General features: G+C 45.1%; 1 protein-coding gene across 1 annotated transcript in view; it reads right to left on the bottom strand.

Moving 5' to 3' along the window:
• PSMA2 (proteasome 20S subunit alpha 2) overlaps window positions 1-21,915 on the bottom strand; it is a 155,307-nt gene that overhangs the window by 81,510 nt on the left and 51,882 nt on the right. Inside the window, exon 3 of the mRNA XM_085607426.1 lies at window positions 13,001-13,077. Coding sequence (XP_085463552.1) covers window positions 13,001-13,077 — 77 coding nt within the window. The remainder of the gene's footprint in view (window positions 1-13,000; window positions 13,078-21,915) is intronic.

Below are 21,915 nucleotides of genomic sequence, written 5' to 3' on the forward strand. Positions count from 1 at the left end.
TCCAAGCAATAATGCTTTGCGAAAGTATGGAGGGAGGCCCAAGTCGCGGCCTTACAAATATCTGCCACAGGAACACCCCGGGCCAGAGCAGATGTTGAAGACTTAGCTCTAGTAGAGTGAGCATGAATACCCTCAGGAGGAGTCTTACCAGCCAGGGCGTAGCAGATCTAGATGGTCAGTATTATCCATCTTGACAGCGTGCGCTTGTGCACCGCTTTACCTTTAGAACGACCAACGTAGCCAATAAAAAGCTGGTCATCAATACGAAAGTCCTTGGTCCTGTCCAAATAAAAACTCATAGCCCTCTTCGGGTCAAGGCGATGGAGTCTTTCCTCTTCTTTGGAAGGATGAGGGGGTGGATAGAAAACAGGGAGGGTAATAGACTGCCCCAAATGGAAAGGAGTAACAACTTTTTGCAGGAAAGCAGCCCTGGTCCTGAGAACCATCCTTTCAGCATGTAAGGTAAGAAAAGGAGGTTTGGAACTAAGAGCTTGAAGCTCACTCACCCTCCTTGCCGAGGTTATGGCTACAAGAAAAACCACCTTAAAGGACAACAGCCTCAAAGGACAACTATGAAGAGGCTCAAATGGGGACCCCATTAAAAAGGTTAAGACAAGATTAAGGTCCCACTGAGGCATTACAAATGGAGTGGGAGGAAACACGTTTGTAAGGCCCTTGATGAACCTCAGAACAACCGGAGATTTAAATAGCGAAGGTTGATCTGGGAGGCACAGAAATGCCGATAAGGCCGATAGATAGCCTTTAACCGTGGCCACAGCACAGCCCTGCTGAGCCAAGGAAAGGGCAAACTGGAGCACCTCGGAAAGATGCGCTTTTAAAGGGTCAATGGATCTCTCTCCACACCATTTAACAAACTTGGACCACCTGTAGGAGTAAATGGACTTGGTGGAGTGTCGCCTGGCCGATAAAATAACGTCCACCACATCAGGTGGGAGAGAGAAGGAACTCAGGTTGCCCCGTTCAATCTCCAGGCATGAAGGTGTAAGCTCTGGAGGTGGGGGTGTAGAACCTGCCCCTCTGACTGCGAGAGGAGGTCTGCCCTCAGAGGGAGACGGAGCGGAGGGCACAAGGAGAGGTGGAGAAGATCTGTATACCACACCCTTCTTGGCCAATCCGGGGCGACCAAAATAACTTGGGCCCGGTCTTGGCGAATCTTCCTCAGAACCCGAGGAATCAAGGGTATGGGAGGAAACGCATAAAGGAGTTGTGAGCTCCAACTCAACTGAAACGCGTCCCCCAACGCCCCCTGCATCGGAAACTGGAGACTGCAGAATGACAGGCAGTGCGTGTTCTCGCGGGTGGCGAACAGGTGCACCCGAGGTGACCCCCACATTCGAAAGACGTGACGAACCACCTCCGGATGGAGCCTCCACTCGTGATCGGCGTAGAACTGCCGACTGAGACTGTCCGCACGTACGTTCAGCACCCCGGCCAGATGATTTGCCATCAGACAAATCTGATGGTCCTGAACCCAGGACCACAGACGCAAGGCCTCTCTGCAGAGACAAAGAGACCCCACTCCTCCCTGTTTGTTTACATACCACATCGCGGTCGTGTTGTCTGTCAGGACTTGAATCGACTGACCGCGAAGGGAAGGAAGGAAGGCCTTGAGCGCCAAACGAATCGCCCGCAATTCCAGAAGGTTGATGTGAAGCAACCTTTCCTCCGGAGACCAAAGTCCTTTGATCTCCAGATCCCCCAGATGCACACCCCACCCTAAAGTGGATGCATCCGTTATCACTGTGGCCACCGATGGAGGTAGATGGAAGGGCTTTCCCTGAGACAGATTGCCCTCCACGCTCCACCAAGACAGATCCGCTGCAGCTTCTCCGGAGATCTTGAACGACTCCCCGAGATCCCCGTTGTGCTGATACCACTGCTTGCGGAGGCACCACTGGAGCGCCCTCATATGCCAGCGTGCATGGTTGACCAACAGAATGCAGGAAGCGAACAGACCGAGCAGGCGAAGGACCTTCAGAACTGGAACAACCGCTCCACTGTGGAATAAAGGGACCATTTCCTGAATGTCGAGAATCCTTTGAGGAGGAGGGAATGCTCGACACACAGTAGTGTCCAGTACTGCCCCTATAAACAGGTTGCGTTGAGAGGGCACCAGGTGAGATTTGGGCACATTGATCGAAAAACCCAAGTCGAACAACAGCTGAGCTGTCACCTGCAGATGACTCTGCACCATCTCCGGGGACTCTGCCTTCAGAAGCCAGTCGTCCAGGTAGGGAAAAACCGGAATCCCCGACCTCCTGAGATGAGCAGCCACCACTGCCATCACCTTTGTGAAGACTCGAAGTGCGGTAGTAAGACCAAACGGGAGGACCGCAAACTGATAATGTTGCGACCCAACCGTAAAACGGAGATACTTCCTGTGCGACTTCAGGATTGGGACATGAAAGTACGCGTCCTGCAAGTCGAGCGACACCATCCAGTCTCCTTGCTGCAACGCTTGAAGAACCTGCGCAAGGGTCAGCATCTTGAACTTCTCCTGTTTCAGGTAAAAATTCAAGATTCTGAGGTCCAGAATCGGACGCAATCTGCCGTCCTTTTTGGGGATCAGGAAATACCGGGAGTAGCATCCCTGACCCCTTTCCTGCTCCGGAACCACCTCTATTGCACCCTTCTGAAACAAGGCCAGAACTTCTTTCTGCAGGAGAAGCAGGTGGTCCTCCGAGCAATAACCTTGGCAAGGAGGGTAAGGGGGAGGAAACTCCCGAAAGGGAAGGGCGTACCCAGTCTCTACGAGGTTCAAAACCCAAAGGTCGGTTGTAACAGATTTCCAACCCCGTAGAAAGTAGGACACCCGACCCCCCACAGGTCTTACATGATCCGGGATGGGGGATCTAGGGCTGCTTCCCTGAAGCCTCATTTGGAGCAGAGGAGGAGGAGGAAGAAGAGGGGTTGCGACCAGAACCTCTCCGACCCCTTTGCTTCCCTCTATAGGAGCGATAGAGGGGATTCTGCTGCTGTTGTTGCTGCTGCTGTTGTGGCTGTCGGAAGGAGCGAAAGGATGATCTTCCGAATCCCCTAGCCTTACGGAAAGTTGAACTCTTAGCAGGAGCCTGCAGACCCAAGGACTTCGCCGTCAACCTACTGTCCTTAAAACGTTGAAGGGCAGAATCTGCCTTCTCCCCAAACAACTTTTGTCCATCAAAGGGCAGATCCACCAGCGTGGCCTGGACATCTGCAGAAAAACCTGAGGAGCGGAGCCAAGCCTGTCTCCTTGCGGCAATGGACGACCCCATAATCCTCGCCACAGAGTCCGCCGTATCCAGCCCAGACTGGATCACCTGTCTGGCAGCTGCCTGAGTGTCCGCCACAACCTCCAAGAAGGACGACTTATCCCCCTCAGGTAACTTAGGGGCCAAAGTTTTTATAGAGTCCATCAGGGCATGAACATAACGCCCCAGCAAGCATGTGGCATTTGATGACTTCAACGCCATACTTCCTGAGGAGAATGTCTTTTTGGCCGCCTGATCAACTTTCTTTGACTCCCCATCAGCAGGAGATTGGGGAAAAGCACCCGAAGCATGTTTAGAACATGAAGCCTGCACCACTAGGCTCTCCGGAGAAGGATGCGTGGATAAAAAATCCGGGTCTCCTGGCGCAACAATGTACCTCCTTGCCACCTGTCTGCAAACCGCCGGTGCTGATAGAGGCTTCTTCCACACCTCCAACACTGGTTCCAAGAGAGCCTCATTGAAAGGTAACAAAGGCTCCGAAGCCGACGGAGAGTGCAACACCTCTGTAAGTAGGTTGGACTTGTACTCCACAGAGGGCAGCTGCAGATCTAACAACTCAGCGGCCTTCTTGATCACAACGTGGTAGGGCGCCAATTCCTGTGGTGGAGAAGACCTTGCAGAAGCATGCTCCCACTCCGGGGTGGTATCCAAACCACTTGCTACCTCTATTCCTCCAAACTCATCCGAAGAAGAGTCGACTTCACCTTCTTCCACCTCAGCCCGATATCTTTCTTCCTCCAAAACCCTTTGGGCCTCCCGCCTCGATCGGATCCGGGGAGCCGGCGTCGTCGACGCCGTACACGGCGTCGGTGGAGCCAAAGGCACCGGCGTCGGAGGCGCCACAGGTGGAGTCGGCGGCGCCGGATGCGGCGCCGATGGAGTCGGCCTCGGCGTCAGAGAAGGCTCCGAAGATTGACGGTCCATCCGAGGTCGAGCCGGATTCCCAACCGGCGCCGGAAACTGCCAAGAAGGCACCATCGGCATAAAGGGCAGAAAAGGAGCCTGAGCGTATTGCTGCGGCACTCCCAGTGAAAACGCCATCGGACCCACGGGACCTGTTGGTGCTCCGGATGGGAAAGATGCCTTCTGAAAAATGCCATACATGGCATTCAGAAATCCCGAAGGATCCGTACCTGGAGCCGGGAATTGGGGATAAGGAACCGCCCCTGTATCCTCCTGTGGAGTCACCGGCGTCGGCTCCTCAGAATCATCCACCGGAGCCGCGGAGTCACCAGGCACCGGAACAGACTCTTCCTGCTCCTGCTCATCCAAATGCACATCAGATTCCACCCGACCCGGAGTCGAAGCCTTGGACGGCGCCGGTGATGGCGTCGGGGAACGAGCTGGAGTCCGCTTCGGCGAGGGAGACTTCGGAGACTTATCAGGAGAAGGCGAAGGAGACAAGGCCTTGCTCTGACGTCGACGAGGCGAAGCCGACCTCGACCTCTTAGACTTCGAGGACCGACGCCGAGAAGAATGCTTCCTCTTCTTGTGGTGCTTCTTCGACTTCGACGACCTCGAGGTCGAGGTCGAAGACTCTCGCCTGGACTTCTCCTTTTTTCTCCCTCTCTTCTCCTCACCGATCTTCTTCATGAAGAGTTTGGTCTTCCTCTCCTTCAGCGCTTTAGGATTCATGCTCCTACAGCACCCGCACTCATCCACGTCATGATCAGAGGAAAGACACCATAAACAGTTCTGATGCGGATCCGTCATGGACATCAGGCCTCCGCACTCCCTACAGGGCTTAAAGCCCGACTTCCTCGTCGAAGACATACCGATTTTAACAAAAATACACCACTAGACTACAAAGTATCTAGAGAGCACTGGGAAAAAACCGTTGCGCGTCGACGGCGCGGAAAAAAGGGAACTGACGTCATCACGCCGACGTGGGCTTCTTATGGCTCCGATGACGTCGTACGGAGTCGCGTGCGGAGCCGATGCATTGTGACGTCGCCCACGTCGACGTGGAATGCTGGGGAAGAAAAGTTCCGTGGAATGCTGGCGCAGGGGATATTCACAAGGTGAGGAATCCACTGGCAGATGTATCCATCAGAAGTGCCTATGCCTTAGTATGTAATAAAAAATAAATGCAACGGGTACTGCACATGAAATGTTCCCTAATACAATACAACAGAGCTGAAGGATAGAATAGCTAGAAGACAGAAGAGCAGTGTTACTCTTCAGAAAAGTGGAGTAGGATAACAACTCAGGGCTAATGTCTCCACTATATGTTTACGCATGGCTGGTATTCACATATGCATTTCCATTAGATATATTAGTGCAGAGGCAAGTCTTAAATATACTCAAAATAGCTCTGCGGAAGTGCAATGCAGTTAGAGCTGGATGGGACAAAGTGCTGAATCTGGGCATCTGAGAGGAGGTTTGGTCTGCTCTACAGAAGCATATTGCACGAACAAAAATCTTCTATAGGGAAACAGCGTGTAAAGTCATGTATCAGTGTCACCAAGAAGCACAGCTCCTACATAAAATGTTCCCAACATAGCTAGATATATGCTGCTTCAGCAGGTATTGTTCATTAATGCACATCTGGAGGGAATGCTCCCTTATACTGGAAAAAATCTTGGATATGTAAGGGGAGAGGGGCTCACAGGAGTTCCTGGCCTAATGAACTGAGATTAATAGTACTGGCACTCCTAGCTGGAGGGCTTAAATAATAGAAAACTGGGCACCACTGTCACATATGCGGCGCACTATTAAATGTTGCTAACTGTTGGAAAATCAAAAGATGCTACAGATGAAATGTGAAAGTTCTGTAAACTTTGGCAACTCAGTGATTGAGAAGTTGACACAGTTTGTTGGGCAATGGGGTAAAGTTCCAAAGGACCTAGGCACCGTTTCTGATCTACAGCTTCCTTTTCGAACAATTGTTTTATCCAGTTCGGCTGAGGGTTTTACCTTGTTAGTAGAAGCTGGATTGAGATAAGTGGCACCATCTCTTATTTACTTGAAGAAGAGTTGAAGACAACCCAAATGCATTATTTATACTGCCCTCCAGGTGTTGTGCTGCGCTAGGATAGGTTTTTTTTTATTGTTTTCATCTTTCCATCAGAGTTAAGTATATCCGTCCAGAGTGAAGTATACAACACATTAGTGTTATAGCAAGTTAGGAAAACTTTCAATTGCGACATGTTTTTGGGGTCAGAGCACAAGCAGTGGGGCCTGGTTAGCAGAATCCCAGTGCACAGAGTTAAAAAATAGTAGCATCGGGCACAAGAAAATGGAAGTGATCATGCAAAAAGGGGCATTTTCCTACAGTTATCATATGAAAACGTATTTTCCTATGTCTTTTGTGCTTCCCATCTTCTCCTGGAACTCCGAAAAGAAAAGAAAAGGAACACAAAAAACTATGGACCAGAGTGGTCTACAAACAAGATGAAACTAGTAGGTTTGTCCCATGTTTAGCGCTCCTAATTTTATGACATTTGTTGGACATTTTAATCTGTATTTATCTATATGTATGTTTGGATAATTTTAGCTGTATTTCATTCATATTTATTTTAGGTATTGTGTAATAGAGAAGTTGAAGTAAAATATGTACACATTAATTTAACCGATCATGTGCGCGCATGAATGCCTGACCTGTTTTAATGATACGGACACCCACATATGATAAATTAACGCACTTCTAAGCAAAGAAGAAAATCTTAGTTTCACCAATGTGCAGATCTACAGCTGTTTAAGCCTCTTTACTAACATTTCTTTCTTTTGTAACCCCCATGCTTGTCAATCACAACAGCTATTGGCCTGCCAGCAGGGCACAAGTCCTTAAAAAAAGAAGTGGGGGACACGGACGTCACGACAGGAAGTGACGTCACACAAGGTGGCTTGCACCCTCAGACTCATTGCCTCCCCTCGCTCACCCCTTGGATGCGATTGCATCAGAGAAGCCAGCACGTGAGCTGCGCTCTGAACGAACTGCGATCTCACCCCAGAGAGGCCAAAGAGTGAATGTGTGGCTCCATTTGCTCCAGTTATCAAGCTCCCGGTAAAATAAGTGGGGGGACGCCGTTCACCCACATGGTACCCCAACTCGAGCCCTGCCTGCCAGTCAGGATGTCAGCATTTAGAATCTCTCGAAACAACCCAACTTCTATTTTTATCAACATTTTAAAAGAAATTAGACTGGAAAACTAAGGGTTTTCTGTTTGTATTTATCTGTAAAAATCAACAAAACATTGAAAACAGGGAGCCGTACCCATGATCCACTGTAAACAAACAAACTGTTTAAATAAAAAAAAGGTTGCAACTCCTCCAATTTGGCCACATCACGTACAAACCCTTAAATCAACTAACAATATTATAGGAAGAGTTGCAGTTTCTCTAATTATTTAATTCCCCTTATATTCCACAACACATACCATTTTGCGTCTTAAGTTTCTAAATTTCCACTCTCATCCCCTCTCCTTTCCAAAATTGATTTTTGTTGCTTCTCTCCTCCTCTTTGTTCACTATACTTTTCATATACTATAGCTAGCATTACCCACCACTCCTGTTTTTATTGGCTAGTTTTACAGCATAGCTATCACTAGACAAGTGAATGATTACTACTAGAGGGGGGTTTGGCTCTGACCACGTTAGGAGCCAGGAGTATGTGTTTTGATTGGGCAGAAGAAGTGTGCTTCCACAAAACAAGTGCTTGCCCTCCAAACAGCTGTAATCATTTTATTTATCCAGCTGCCTAGGCTTGAACTTTCAAGGGCACACAACTGACATTGGGATGCTATTATAGTATCCTAGATAACTGGATAATGTATGTTCTTTTTCACAGGCAGCAGCACAGGAGGGTTGTAGTTATCCTACATGCATTTTTAGGTCTGGCTTGACAGTGTAACTGTCACCTGACCTTTAAACCAACACCAATTTGTTGCTTCCACACAAATACATATCTATTTACTTGTAATGCTTCACATTGCCAAACAGTGGTTCTTTATCTTTTGCCTATTGAGGACCCCAACTGTATCTTTTCTGGAACCAGCCCCCCCCCCCCCCCCCCCCAACCCAACCCCACACAGTCATTATTGGAATCCAGGGCTCTTACCGGGTCATTATAGGAAGGTAGGTACCCTAGCTAAGCATTTTCGATGATTTGGACCGCAAAACAATACACAAAGTACAGAAACAAGCATTCAAACAAATACACACATTATGAAATATTTTAATTTTCAAACAAATAAAATCTAAATTTTAATTGTAAATGGGAAGGTTTGAGATATCCTATATTCAAATGAGGCCACTCGTCATCACCACTATATTTTGTTGATGCATTTTCACTGCTTCAACGTATCAGAGGATACTTAATTTTTAGCCTCCATTTTCAAATTCCTTTGCATTTACATGTTTAATCATTTTCAATTTTACATTTGCTTCTTGATTTATATGCATTTTATCAAACTGTTAATATTTTTTAGTTTTCTAAGTAGTCGCTGACCCTTTTAGAAGGTTTCGCAGACCCCCATAGGTCCCCGCAACCAGTGCTTAAGAACCAGTCATACACCATGCCTTTGAAATCAGACCTATTGGCACAGCCAATGCTTGTTCCTTTGCTCTCTCAATCTCTTGTGTTCTGTCCTTGTGGAAATGTACAACTTGTTGAACTGACAACTGACATTACAGCAGCCTTAGTTGTGCAGCGAATAGGGTATGCTTAATGCAGCATTCTCAATATGTTAACCAGAAAAGCATGTTCTCAATCAGGGTGTTAAAGAGCTGGGCTACAAACTAATGAGATTAAGCCAAGTAGGAAATACAGGAACAGGTTTATCACCTTTCTAGTGGAGTCTGCAGAAGCCGTACATGGGCATCGGACTACCTGACCGCCTTTTCCAAGCAAAGAGAGACTATAGTTGTTATGAAAAATGCTTACTATTCACCCCCAATGAAAATTCCATTAACTGTTACACAATAACCAAGTGGGTATTAAGAGGTCATGAAGATAGAAAAAAATCTCTCATAATAGGAGCAAAATAAGGATAGTAATATCATACATTGATATCGACAAGAGAGGAGTTATGGGAGGCTGGACCACTTACCCTGGTTAATCAGAGTATCAACACCGGGGATCCCCGGTGCCAGGCCAAAATAGGTAATGATGGTGGGCAGCAGACCTTGATGACTGTTTGACTACAGGCACCGCCCCCTCCCCGGGATCCATGTCGCGGTAAAAATTTATCATCAAGTAAACAACTACTGAAAACGAATGTGTTTTCTTATTTAGCTTTTCGCACCCGAGCGTGTGCACACTCTTTTTCACTCTTAGACTGAGGACATCTCCACAGTCTATTTTTCACAATTTTTGGCCCGGACAAAAGCTTGCTAATGGAATCTACTGGCTGAAACGTGTAGATCCTTTTTTTAGATACATGAGCTAAACCCAAACTCGCAAAGTATCCGCCTTCATTTATTTTTAACCCCACCTTAGGGCCCAGTTATTAAAATTTACTCTTGTTTAGGGGGACCCTATAGAGTTTTAAACCACTCCATCACCTCACCACCCAAAAAAAACGCTCCGCTGTAGTTTATGCGTCATAGCACACCCAAGGTCCACTCGCACCTTGGTTGGGAACCCAATGACGAAGCATGCCACTGTGAGAAAGAGGCCTCTTTCTTGCATGGTATGCTCCCACTTTTTGCTGAATTGCTGATGTTCTTTTACTAAGTGTGCCCTGGGCTCCTGCTAATCAGGTACCCATGGCCTATGTTCCTTCCCTAAAACTGCATTGAAGGCTAAAACCAATTGGCATCTCTGGCCACATGTCAGCCCCTGGTGAATGGTACCACAGGTACCCAGGGCACTGTGACCAGAGAAGGCCTCTAAGGGCTGCAGCACTTATTGAGCCACCCATAGAGGCCCTGTACCCTGACACTCGCACACTGCCTTTGCAGGCTGCGTGTCTTGGTGCAGAACAAAGTGAAGAGGCACACATCCCTGTGTTTCATGCCCACAAACCACTGCCCTGGCATTCATCAGTCACCCCTCTAGCTGGGTGCCCTATGCTAGTGGTGAGGGTACAGATACATGAGCCCTGTACCCCTACAGTGCCCAAGTCCATTCCTGGGCATTGTAAGTGCAGTGCTACCATAAAGAGTACATGGTGCTTGGAGTCTGTCATTACGAACTTCACAGCACCATAATGGCAACACTGAAGACTGGGAAGTTTGGTATCAAACTTCTCAGCACATTAAACCCACACTGATGCCAGTGTGGGATTTAATGTAAAATGCACAACAGAGGGCATCTTAGAGATGCCCCCTAAAACTCGACCAACTCCTAGTGACCTGACTGAGTGGCTGCTTAGGCTGCCACAACCAGACATGTTTCTGGACCCCTGGGTCGAGAGCTTGCTGCTCTCGGGGCCTAAAACAATGCACATCCTGGGAAGAGGTACCAAGCCTCCTCCCCCATGATGGTCAGGGTTCACGAAAGAGAAGCTTCAAAGGCATGCCACCTTTGTGAGCCTCTCCAGACCATTTGCTGCTTTCAGCAACTGGTCCCCACTGGTTCTACCCCCCCCCCCCCCACACTTCGTGCGGGAGCACCGGCGGGAAAAACATGTGAGGAAAAGAGGTGTGCCCACCTCTGCCAACTCCACCCCTCAGGTGGGGGAGGCGAGGTCAAGCACAACCTCGAGTCCCTGCTATCTTGAGGATGGGGGGGGACTCAGCCAACCAGGGACAGGCTCATGCCGCCCTCCCACTGTGAGTGGCAGAGTAGGGGGTGTACCCACCCCAAGGAAGGGACCCGAAATTTAGTGGGCACCCTGAACCTTCCTTCCTCAGATCCAGCCTGCCTACAAGAAGAAAAGAAGGACGAAGGGCCGTGCAGAGCTAACAAGAGGACGACGCCCACTGACTTGGCCCCAGCCCTAGAGGTATGTTTCCCCTCGAACCTGCTCCTGCGAAATACCAGAGTGTCCAGCAGCCAGAAACCTCACAAACCCCGGAGGACCTGCCTGCCTTCACTTCCCAGACTGTTTCTCCCATGAACACCGGGCGTGTTTAAACTGCAGCTTCTGGTGCCAGCCAGAGACTGCAAATCCAGCCCACTCTGCACCCGCTGAACCCGGCCCAAGCTCGAGTGGAAAAACACCACGAGGAGGTCCCCCCGGCAAGCCCGACCCAAGATCCGGTGACCCCTGACCTGCCTCACGCCTCCAGACGACGCCCGCATCCTCAATCCAGAGGACCCCCCCCTACCACGACCAGAACGGGTAAGAAAATCAGACGTCACAAGTCACCCCTGCACCCGACATCCCATGGCTTTGTGTGCCCAAACCAACGGTGCCTAACCAAGCCACAACATACCAACTTACCCCTTGAAGTGGTGGTCGCACCCAGAAGATCCTCGTCCCCAAGCCTGCAGTGTTTCTTTGTCCCTGTGGTTCTCCATTGAAAATTACAGGGCACCCGACCTCAAAACAGCACCCGGCCGCCCTAGTGCCGCTGAGGGTGCACCTTTGGTGCTACTTTGGCCCCCAACTTACCCGGAGCTTAACCCTAGGAGCTTTGCTCCCACAACCCAGTGGCCCGCTTGCCTGCATCCACCAACCGGAGGCCCTTTATCCCCCATTGGATAACATTGGTCCTCAACACTCTGCACCCGGCCGCCCTAGTTCCGCTGACGGTGCAACAGTGCATCACTGACCCTGGGAGACCCCTGAGTCTAAGCCCAGAACCTTAACTCCCACAGCCGATTACTTACCTGTGAACCCTTAACCGGTTTGCCTTCCATAGGATAACATTGACACTTTTTCTATAAAAAGTTTCTAAGTGACTATTCTTTAAAAATCACAAATAACCAAAATGTGTTTCCTCACCCATTTGCAGGAAATGTCCCAATGCTGAATCTAGGTATCCAGCACCGAGTTAGAAAAGTCAAGTGAAAAGTAACTTACCTGCAATTTACTGTAGAAGCCCATTCATTTCAATGTATTGCTCCAAAAGGTTTTTAAGTGTGGAGTTTTGAAAACTGAAAATATTCTTTAAAAATCATGCGAATAACCAAAAAGTAATTACTTACCTGTTTCTAGGAAATGTCCCAGGGCTGAATCTAGGTATCCAGCACTGAGTTAGAAAAGTAACGTAAAAAGTAACTTACCTGCAATTTACTGAAAAAGCCTATTCATTCCAATGTACTGTATTTGCTAAGTGTTGCATACTACTGCTCCCCTAAAAACCAAACAAAGTACAATTTCTATTGCATTTTGTAACTGTCCTATATCCAGTAACTTATTACTGAAAAGTACTTAATTCTTACCCGTAGCAGGCCTGCTTGGTCCTAAAAATAAACAGTATTTTTTTTATACAACAACAATTGGCCTAGAGTTCAGTTCTTGAGTGTGTGAATTCATTTGCTGACTGAGTGGGTACATAAATGCTTAACACTGTTCTCGGATACTGCCTTACTGCTCGACCAAGCTACCACTGTTCGAGAGTAAGGTTCTATCTCACTTCAACCTCTGCCTACCTCTGGGGACACTTGGACTCTATACACACTATACCTCATTTTGGTGTAGTATATATAGAGCCAGTTTCTTACAGCCACCAACTAGGTTGGTGGGCGAGGGTTCTTTAAGAAAACCAAATTGTTTTTCTTTTTGGACACACACTGATTATTCCTTGGTTGGCCAGTCCTTGTTTATACTCTGCCCCCCCCCCCCTAGTAATATCATACAACAGAACTTATATGTGAAGTAAGAAAAGTGACTTACCTTTAATTCCCACGGAAGGGGCTCCTGCAGCTACAGCGGCTAGCGCATATTCAATCTGGACAAGTTTGCCAGATGGGCTAGAAAAAGAAGAACATCCAATTTTAAATGTGTCTTCTTGGCCAACATACTGGGATATCTACATACAATCCACGGAAAGCACCAATTAGTACAGTGCATGGTCAAAACATTTAGAATGCTACACTGCTGAACTTTCCTTGAATTATGGTGAACAACACTTTACAAAAGAATTAGTTTTATTACAAAACGTATATTTTTTTTACAATCTAGTATCTAATCATAAGTAATTTAATGGGGTGTTCTGTACCATTGAATACATAGAGGTATGCTTTTGTTGTAAAAAATGTAATATATTTGCTGCTGAAAACATCCAATATCAGAAATAGTAAATTTCTACATTAATAGTATTCTATCCACAGTTAGGAAGAAAAGGGGACCATAGGGAAGATTTAGGTTGGCACTAATCAGATCCCTGAAAGTGTGCTTGGAAGCAATTCTGTTTTGCTACTACATTAAATGTATTACCAACGTCCTTCTTGAACCGCGTCACTTGACTGAGCAACAAAATAAAATAGTAGATAAAAAAAACATACTTTAAACCTTTCTGATGCATGTTAAGCTTGCTCAAGGGTTTCTAAATCCTGCTACAATCTACCAAGTCGGGGACAATCACCAAGACAATGCAAGACACCATAAGAGTAAGACACTGGACGTACGGTGATATATGTAGACTACAGACATCTTCATTTGGAGCTACTCTCCCAGCCTCCAAAACCAATGCAATATAGAGCAGTAGAGCTATTACACATTTAGGAAGAGATTTAATCAACCAAGAATTTCACAGAAAAGTTAGGTTCACTCCCCAAAGAAGTGTACAGAAGACAGGATAGGAAACAATCTATCTTTCTAAATACCATACAATTCTTAGCCTAAATAAGCCCTTGTTCCAACCTGGAAAACCCCACTGCTTGCTCACTCACATACCCAACCTGCTCCCATCTTTCCAACGCTTCACTTTTCCCTAGTGACCTTTTATGGCCTTCCAGGGTGTGCAGTCTCTTTGCCTAATTAATAATCACTAAAGCGGCTTGACACTCAATGGAGCTGGCGGTCCGCAGGTAAAGCTCTCCGGCGGATTACGGAGACATCGCGCTTTTCACCCGTTTCGCGGCAATGTGAAGACAGACATGTAATTATGAAGGCTGGCTGACAAAGTTGGTGTCTTTGGCGTATTTCTACTTCCTCAGCAAGTATCTTTATTTTACACACCTTGCAACGCATCGGTCGCGTTCACCCGCGGCCGCCATTTTGAAAATTTGCCGCGATCGCGCTCTATCTCCAAATACAACAATAACTCGCTTTCAGTGTCTCCTGATGTTAATACTTGTTGCACTCCTGTCCTATGCTTTTTCTCCTTTTATGGCACTGAGGTTTGTTACTACACAGCGCTCCTGTGTAAATTTTGCATGCTCTGAGGTGCTGAGGTTTGGCAGTCATTTTGAGATGCTCCCTCAGATATATTAATAGTTACAGCGCCCTGCTCTTTGTATAGCTGACTGAGAATTGGCTCCTGATGTTAATGGCTCTGATCACTGGCTGCACTATAGGATTGTGGCACCATCGTTTGGCATTTTGAGTACTTCAGGAAACTTGCTGCTGGTGTTACCTTTGATAAGGATTTTGTGACTTTTGTATTTGAGCGGCCATTTTGCGACCTTCACCACGTCCTCTCAGGAAATACTTCTCTATATCTTTTGGAGTTTTTTTTTTTTCAGTCAGCGTTATATGGGCAGAACAAAGTTGACTCGTCCTCCTTCTTCCAAAAAGCACATCTTCATAAAAAATTCCAAACTTTTTACTGAATTCTTGAAATTTGAAGACTCTGTCATCTAACTCTCAGTGCCTTGCGACAAATATGGATTCTCCCTCTGGTGCCCCTGGGAAGTCTCTCTCTAAACGCCTTAAAAAAGACCCTCCCTCACCGCCTAAGTCTGCTTCACCCGTCTCTATGGAGCGTCTGCTTGAGGAGATCAGAGCCCTTCGGCCTTTTATGGAAGAGACTAACACTAAATTGCAAACTCTCACAGATAATTGGTCTCAAATGGATGCGAGGGTTTCTGCGGTTGAGAGCACTGTTGCTTCTTTAAAAGAATCTTGCGTTACAGTCTCTCAACTAAATTCTCAGGTATGCATGCTTCAGAAACAGGTTGAGGATCTTGAAAATCGCAATAGACTAAACAACCTACGCATTTATGGCCTGGGAGAGGGTCTTGAAGGGTCTGACCCAATCAACTTTTTCAAATCATTCCTTCCTAAGCTTCTTCATTTACCTGATGGAACTTTACTGACCATCCAAAGAGCTCATCGGTTGGGACGTCTTCCATCTCATGTTTCGTCTCCACAAAGACCAAGAGGAGTCATTTTATATTTCCTGGAGTACACTGATCTGTTGAAGGTTCTTTCTGCGGTCAAAGCTTCCCCAAAAATTACATGGTCAGGCTCGTCTTTATTCTTCACGCAGAACTACGCTAAAGCTACTGCAAATAGACGCAAGGCTTTCCTTGGCATGAAAGCTGATCTACGTGCCATGGGAGCTCGTTATGGCCTTTTTCATCCATGTCTTTTCAAAGTTACGTATAATAACAGAACGACAACGTACGAAGATCCGACGCGTCTGCAAAGCTTCATTAATTCTTGCAAAACGAACCTCATGGATTTTTCTGGACCCTCGACTTCTTCCAATACATAACAGTTTTTCTTTTCACAGGTTCCTCAATTTTTCTTATGATATCCCGATCCTTGCTAATGGATTTTACTTGCTGTTTCTACAAAATTCTGTTTCGCACCCAAGTTCATCTTCGTTTATGCTATTTTTATAAATATTTGATTCATTGTTTGTTCCAACCTCCTCTTTTTTAAAAATCTATTTGACCTTATTCTTTCACTTGTCGCCTACACAGATTCTACAATGCCTTATCGTGGTGTCTCCTTGATCCTCCGTTTGGCTGCCCCCGGATTTGTGGCCTTCTCCAAGTGGTTTCATCCCCCCTCTCGTGTTTTTGTGTCTTCCCTTTGTAGGTATGTTACCTTCATGTCATATTTTTGATTTGTTGGTTGTAGTTTTTTTTGTTCTCTGTTTTGTTACAATGATTCGTATCTTTTTTTCTGATGGTGTCTTTTGTTTGCTCATCCCTTTCTATCTTCACTTATGTTGATATTAAGGTCATTACAATAGTCATTTCTTTTACCTTTTTGTCTTCTTATTACCCATCTACTTGGTCACTTCCTTTCTTCCTTCCTATCTTCTTTTCTTGTTCTTTTTCCTGGTTGCTTGATATCTTTATCCCATTTCACTCTAACATTTCATTTATTCTTTTCAATCTCTTTTCCTTCTTTCACACTTTTTATAGTTATCTTATTGAATTGGATTTATATTTGACAATTTTGGTTCATTTTCTTCCTCATTACTTAGGTTATTAAAGTTGATTACATGGAACGTTAAGGGTTTACATTCTCCCATCAAGAGGCAGAGTGTGTTGACTCATTTGGCTAAATTAGATGCCGATATTGTTCTTTTGCAAGAAACTCATCTCTCGGCCCCAGAGTCAATAAAGTTAAAGAGGGGTTGGGTAGGAGAGATTCTCTTTTGCCCAGGGGATAGGAGGCGTAATGGAGTAATGATACTATGCCGCAAGTCCCTTTCATTTTCACTTACATCTCAAGAGTCAGATACTGATGGTAGATGGGTCAGTGTCAAATCATCTTTGAAGGGGATTCCTGTTTCTCTTTTAAATGTTTATGCCCCTACAGGTGGTATACCCTCCTTTTGGCCCACGCTGGCTAAACAATACTTATTTTAGTTTAGCTAGCGACTGCAATCAAATTTTTGATCCGTTTCTTGACAGGAACTCCAAAGTCTCCTTTGTCCCCAACAAAGTACACAAATCCTTTGTGCATGCTATCTCCCAACATAAACTTTTAGATGCCTGGCGTCTTTGCAATCCGACTACTAGAGAATATACTTTGTATTCCCCTTCTCACCACATGCAGTCAAGAATTGACTATAGATTTGTCTCACACATTATCTCGCAAACTCTTACAAGTGCTGAGATTGGCCCTATTTTATTGTCAGATCATGCCCCAGTTTCAATTGGCTTAGACATCCTTCCCCCGGTGGTTGGTCCTAGAAGATGGCGTTTTAATAATGCCCTCCTCTTAGATCCGAAATTTACTAATTCCTTTATTAACTTTTCCAACGAGTTCTTTGAATTAAATCAAACCCCTTCTATGCCTCCTGTCATGGTATGGGATGCTTTCAAGGCCTCAGCAAGGGATTTCATAATAAGCTTGGTTACCTCAAAACGGAAAACTTCGTAAACTCACTAGAGATCTCCTTCAGGACATTAAGCGTTTGGAACATACTTTTTACACCTCAGCCTCGAAAGATTGTCTCAATACCCTCATAAGTGCCAAATTACAATTTAATAAAAGGTCAATGGAAGATGCATCAATAGATTTGTTAAAATCGAGCGCAACATTTTATGGGGGGGGGGGGGGGGGGGGGAAGAATAAAGCTGAGAAAATACTGGCCAACTATTTGAAGGTTAAACAAAGTAAGTTAAATATTGAATATTTATGATACTCAGTTTTAAAATTTAAAGATGCTGAGATTTTGAATGAGTTTTCCCTTTTTTATAAATCACTATACACTTCTGAAATACAACCCTCTAATATCTCGCTTTCCAATTTTTTCTCCACTATCCAGAAATCTACATACAGTATACCTGATTTTTCCTCCCTAGAGTTAGATTTAACATGTCAAGAATTATTAACAGCTCTGCAACATCTTAAAAAAGACCAAGCCCCAGGACCGGATGGTTTCACTGTAGAATTTTACCAACATTTCTCTACACTTTTATTGCCCAAGTTACACTCCCTACTTATTTCATTCAATACGCTGGGTAGTTCCTCAGGCTCTTTCTCAGAAGCAAATATATGTCTCATCCCTAAACCAGGCAAGGATTCTAAACATTGTAAGAACTATAGGCCCATATCCTTGGTCGATATCAACTATAAAATCTTTGCTAAAGCATTGGCCATTCGATTAGACTCTTTTTTACCTGATGTTAGGGAAAGAGCAATCTGGATTTGTCAAAGGTAGATTCATCACTGATAATACGTGACTCCTTTTTAATGTTTTATCTAAGTCCTCTCGTCTCAACTACTCCCTAGCGGCGATAGCATTAGATGCTGAAAAAGCGTTCGATAGAGTTGAGTGGACTTATTTGTTCCATACCCTTAATTGGTTTGGCTTCGTCCCTAAATTTATATCCCCGATTTCTCTTCTCTACTCTAACCCTCGGGCGGCTGTTTGCGCGAATGGGTTGGTCTCCCCATTTTTTGATTTACAGAGAGGAGTGCGTCAAGGTTGCCCTCTTTCCCCTTTCCTTTTTAATTTGGCATTGGAACCTTTTCTTTCTAAATTACGTCAGAACCCAAATTTACATGGCTTTCATACTCCCAATTCCCACATTAAACTTGCGGCTTATGCTGATGACATTCTGATTTTTATATCGAAACCCAATGATTCGATTCCTGCCTTTCTAGCAGAAGTACGAGCTTACTCTCGTATCTCTGGATACAAATTGAACGAAGATAAGTGCGAAATCCTACCTTTAAATAAATTCACTTTTAAATCTGATTTTAGTACTTCTAATTTTACTTGGAGCCCCAATCACATTAAATACTTAGGTCTCCATATCACTTCTTCCATATCTGATACAGTAGCTTTATGTATGCATAAAACCATACAAAAGATTTCGGATTTAACTGCTAAATGGCACCCTCTTTACTTATCCTGGTGGGGCCGTCTAGATACTATAAAAATGATGTTGTCGCCTATAATATTATATGTCATCTCTAATATCCCGGTGCCTATCCCCATTAAATTCTTAAAGAAAATTAATTCATCTCTCTCTTCCTTCTTATGGAATAAAAAGAAGTCCCGAATGTCACTATTCAGGCTGACTTGACTTAAAATAGAAGGAGGGGTTAATTTTCCTGACTTCAAAGCCTATCACAAGGCATTTCTTTTACGTCAAGCTTCTCTTTGGTTACTTAGTCCCTCAGATGATTGCCCTTTATGGACTACAGTTGAGCGTCTTTTCCTAGCCCCTTTCTATTTTTCTGAATACCTTTCTTTCTCACGCAAACCACAGATTGTATCCACTCCCATAATTAAGCTGACCTCTAAATTCATGGAACCTACACTTCCTCCCCCACCTGTTACCGTCAATTCCTTTCTCAATTCAACCATATGGCATAACAAAACCCTGACTATCAATAGTAAACCATTTTATTGGAAAACCTGGCGACAAAGAGGTTTTATATGGATACATCAGTTATTTTCTAATTCAGATTTCTTGCCCTTTTCTTCACTTAGTCAATCATTTAATTTGCCGTCCACATTTATACATAAATACAATTCACTTAAGAAAGTAGTGATGAATACCTACACTCAGTTATCTGCCATTCCTGCCGCTCCCACCACTTCCGCACCTTCCTCACATCTTCACGTTTTGTTAAAAACCATCCCTAAAGCCTCTGCTATTTACAGAACACAGGTAATACTAGACAGAAATTTAAAATAGAAGAGGCATGGGAAAGAGATTTAGTAGTATCTTGGCCAGTGTCTTTATGGAACAATTTATGGATTAAAATACGCAAATCCTCTAGAGCAGCTAACATAGTACAAACGTTACTTTGTTTATAATAGACTTTTATTCACACCGAATGTCCTAAGCAAAAGATTTACAAATGTACCAGATAATTGCTGGATATGTTCTTCTTCAAATGCAGATTTATTACATATGTTATTTTTATGCCCAACTGATTACCATTTTTGGGAACAGGTATGGTCCCAAGTTAAGCTAATTTTTGAAACCGACATTTCTTTTTCCATTGCCCATGTTTTCCTAGGTAGTCTCTCATCCTGTTGGGAGGAAATTATACTCAATGTTAAAATTGATTTATTGCTTGTGGTTGCTTTTCAGCAAATTACTGTCAATTGGAAAGATTTCACAAAAGTTTCCTATAAAAGCATGGTGGTACGCTGTTTGCCATAATCATAGATTAGACACCTCTTTTGTTTATCCTTTACATTTGGCTCCGAAACGTCTAGATCTGTGGTCTCCTGTTACATTGTACTTAGATATGTGTGCCAGTCGTCATTTTCATTTGACACCATCCCAGCAAGAAGTTCTTAAACCCCCTTGATTCCCTTATATGTTCCTAGCTTATTTGTTATTACATGGTTTTTATGATGCTTCATCTATATTGTTTTATTTTCTGTGCTTGTACTTACAAATCTAATTCATTTGTTCTTTTCTATTGTAATACATGTTATTGTACTGATTTGACCTTAACAATGCGAATTATGTATCGACACCTTTATTTTTTACCAATAAAGTTACCCTTCGAACTTTAAAAATATAATCACTAAAGCCATACTTAACCAACCTGTGTCTTAATAAGCTCTTCAGCTAACTTGGGAAACAGCTTTTTCCTCACTTGACTTGACTACCTAAGCAATATGCAATCTGCCCATATACAAGGTGGTGTGGGTCTTATTTATAGGGAGTTTTTGGATTTCGCCCAGCTTGAGACTAAGATTATCTCTGGCTGTGCGGTATTAGGCTTTTCCCTGAAAGGACAGGGAGGTACTCTCTACTCGGGGTTGTTGTGTTATCGACCCCCTGCTAGTACTTTGTCAGCAGTACCTGAGCTAATCGATACCATCTATGATCTTTAATACCCATGCCAGGATTCTGATTTTGGGAGACTTCAATTTACGGCCAGATGGGTCTACAGGGTCTGCTTTCCCGGACCTAGTTCAGGCCTGCAGCAACATTCATCTGCAGCAGTTGGTGTCCTCACAGACTCACATTAAGGACCATATTCTCGATTTGATCTTTGCAGATGCCAGTCAGGTTTCTGTTCGAGACATCCTCCCCCAGTGTTGGACGGACCATGCCCTAGTCCATTTTTCCATCGCACTCCCTGTGGAGACATCTAGGAGTGGGAGCACTGGTATCATGACCAAGATTGGTAGGCAGTGGTCGAGGCTACTGAAACAATCTTGCCGGTCGTCTCTGCTGGGAGGGGGTATCCTTCTAGGAGATTGTGTGGATGAGAGCTACGAGTCTCTTAGCCGGAAAATCCTAGACTCTCTGGAAGTATTGGCTCCCCTGCGGAAAATTAGGGATAGGTCCAAAATCGCTATGCCTTGGTTTACAGCTGAGTTGTTGCAGCTGAAACTTCGATGCAGGCGGGCAGAGCGGACCTGGAGAAAACAATACCTCGAGCCGGATAAAGTCCTCTTTAAACAGGCACTGACGGACTATAAGACGCAGATTAAGGGTGCCAAAGTGAGATTTCTCGAGGAGTCGCTACTACAAGTAGCGAATAAATCACAGACCTTATTTAAGATCTTTAGAGACCTTTCTCGACCTGTCTGTGCTGCTAATGACATCCCAGCCTCTCACGCTCTGTGCGACTCTCTGGCACAGGCCTTTGAAGATAAGATCGCTCTAATTTTGAGCAAGCTTGCTTTGTTGACCACGCCTGCCACTCATCCTGTGCCTGTTCCCGTGCCGGTGACTGATTCAGAGACCGCAGAGGTAGATGGCAGACAGGTACGGCTGGACAGCTTTCCACCCCCGTCCTTTGAGGATTTCTGTTCTTTGGCCAACAGTGTATCCTCTGGCTCCCCCGGGACCCATTGCCACACAAATATTGGAAATTGTTCCAAGTGGAGCTTTTTCCTCCGCTGTATGCTATCTGCTGTCAGTCCCTTACCACGGCTCGAGTTCCGGATAGTTGGAAACTCGCGGTGGTTT

The sequence above is a fragment of the Triturus cristatus genome, chromosome 5_2 (genome assembly GCF_964204655.1).
Source record: "Triturus cristatus chromosome 5_2, aTriCri1.1, whole genome shotgun sequence".
NCBI lineage: Eukaryota > Metazoa > Chordata > Amphibia > Caudata > Salamandridae > Triturus > Triturus cristatus.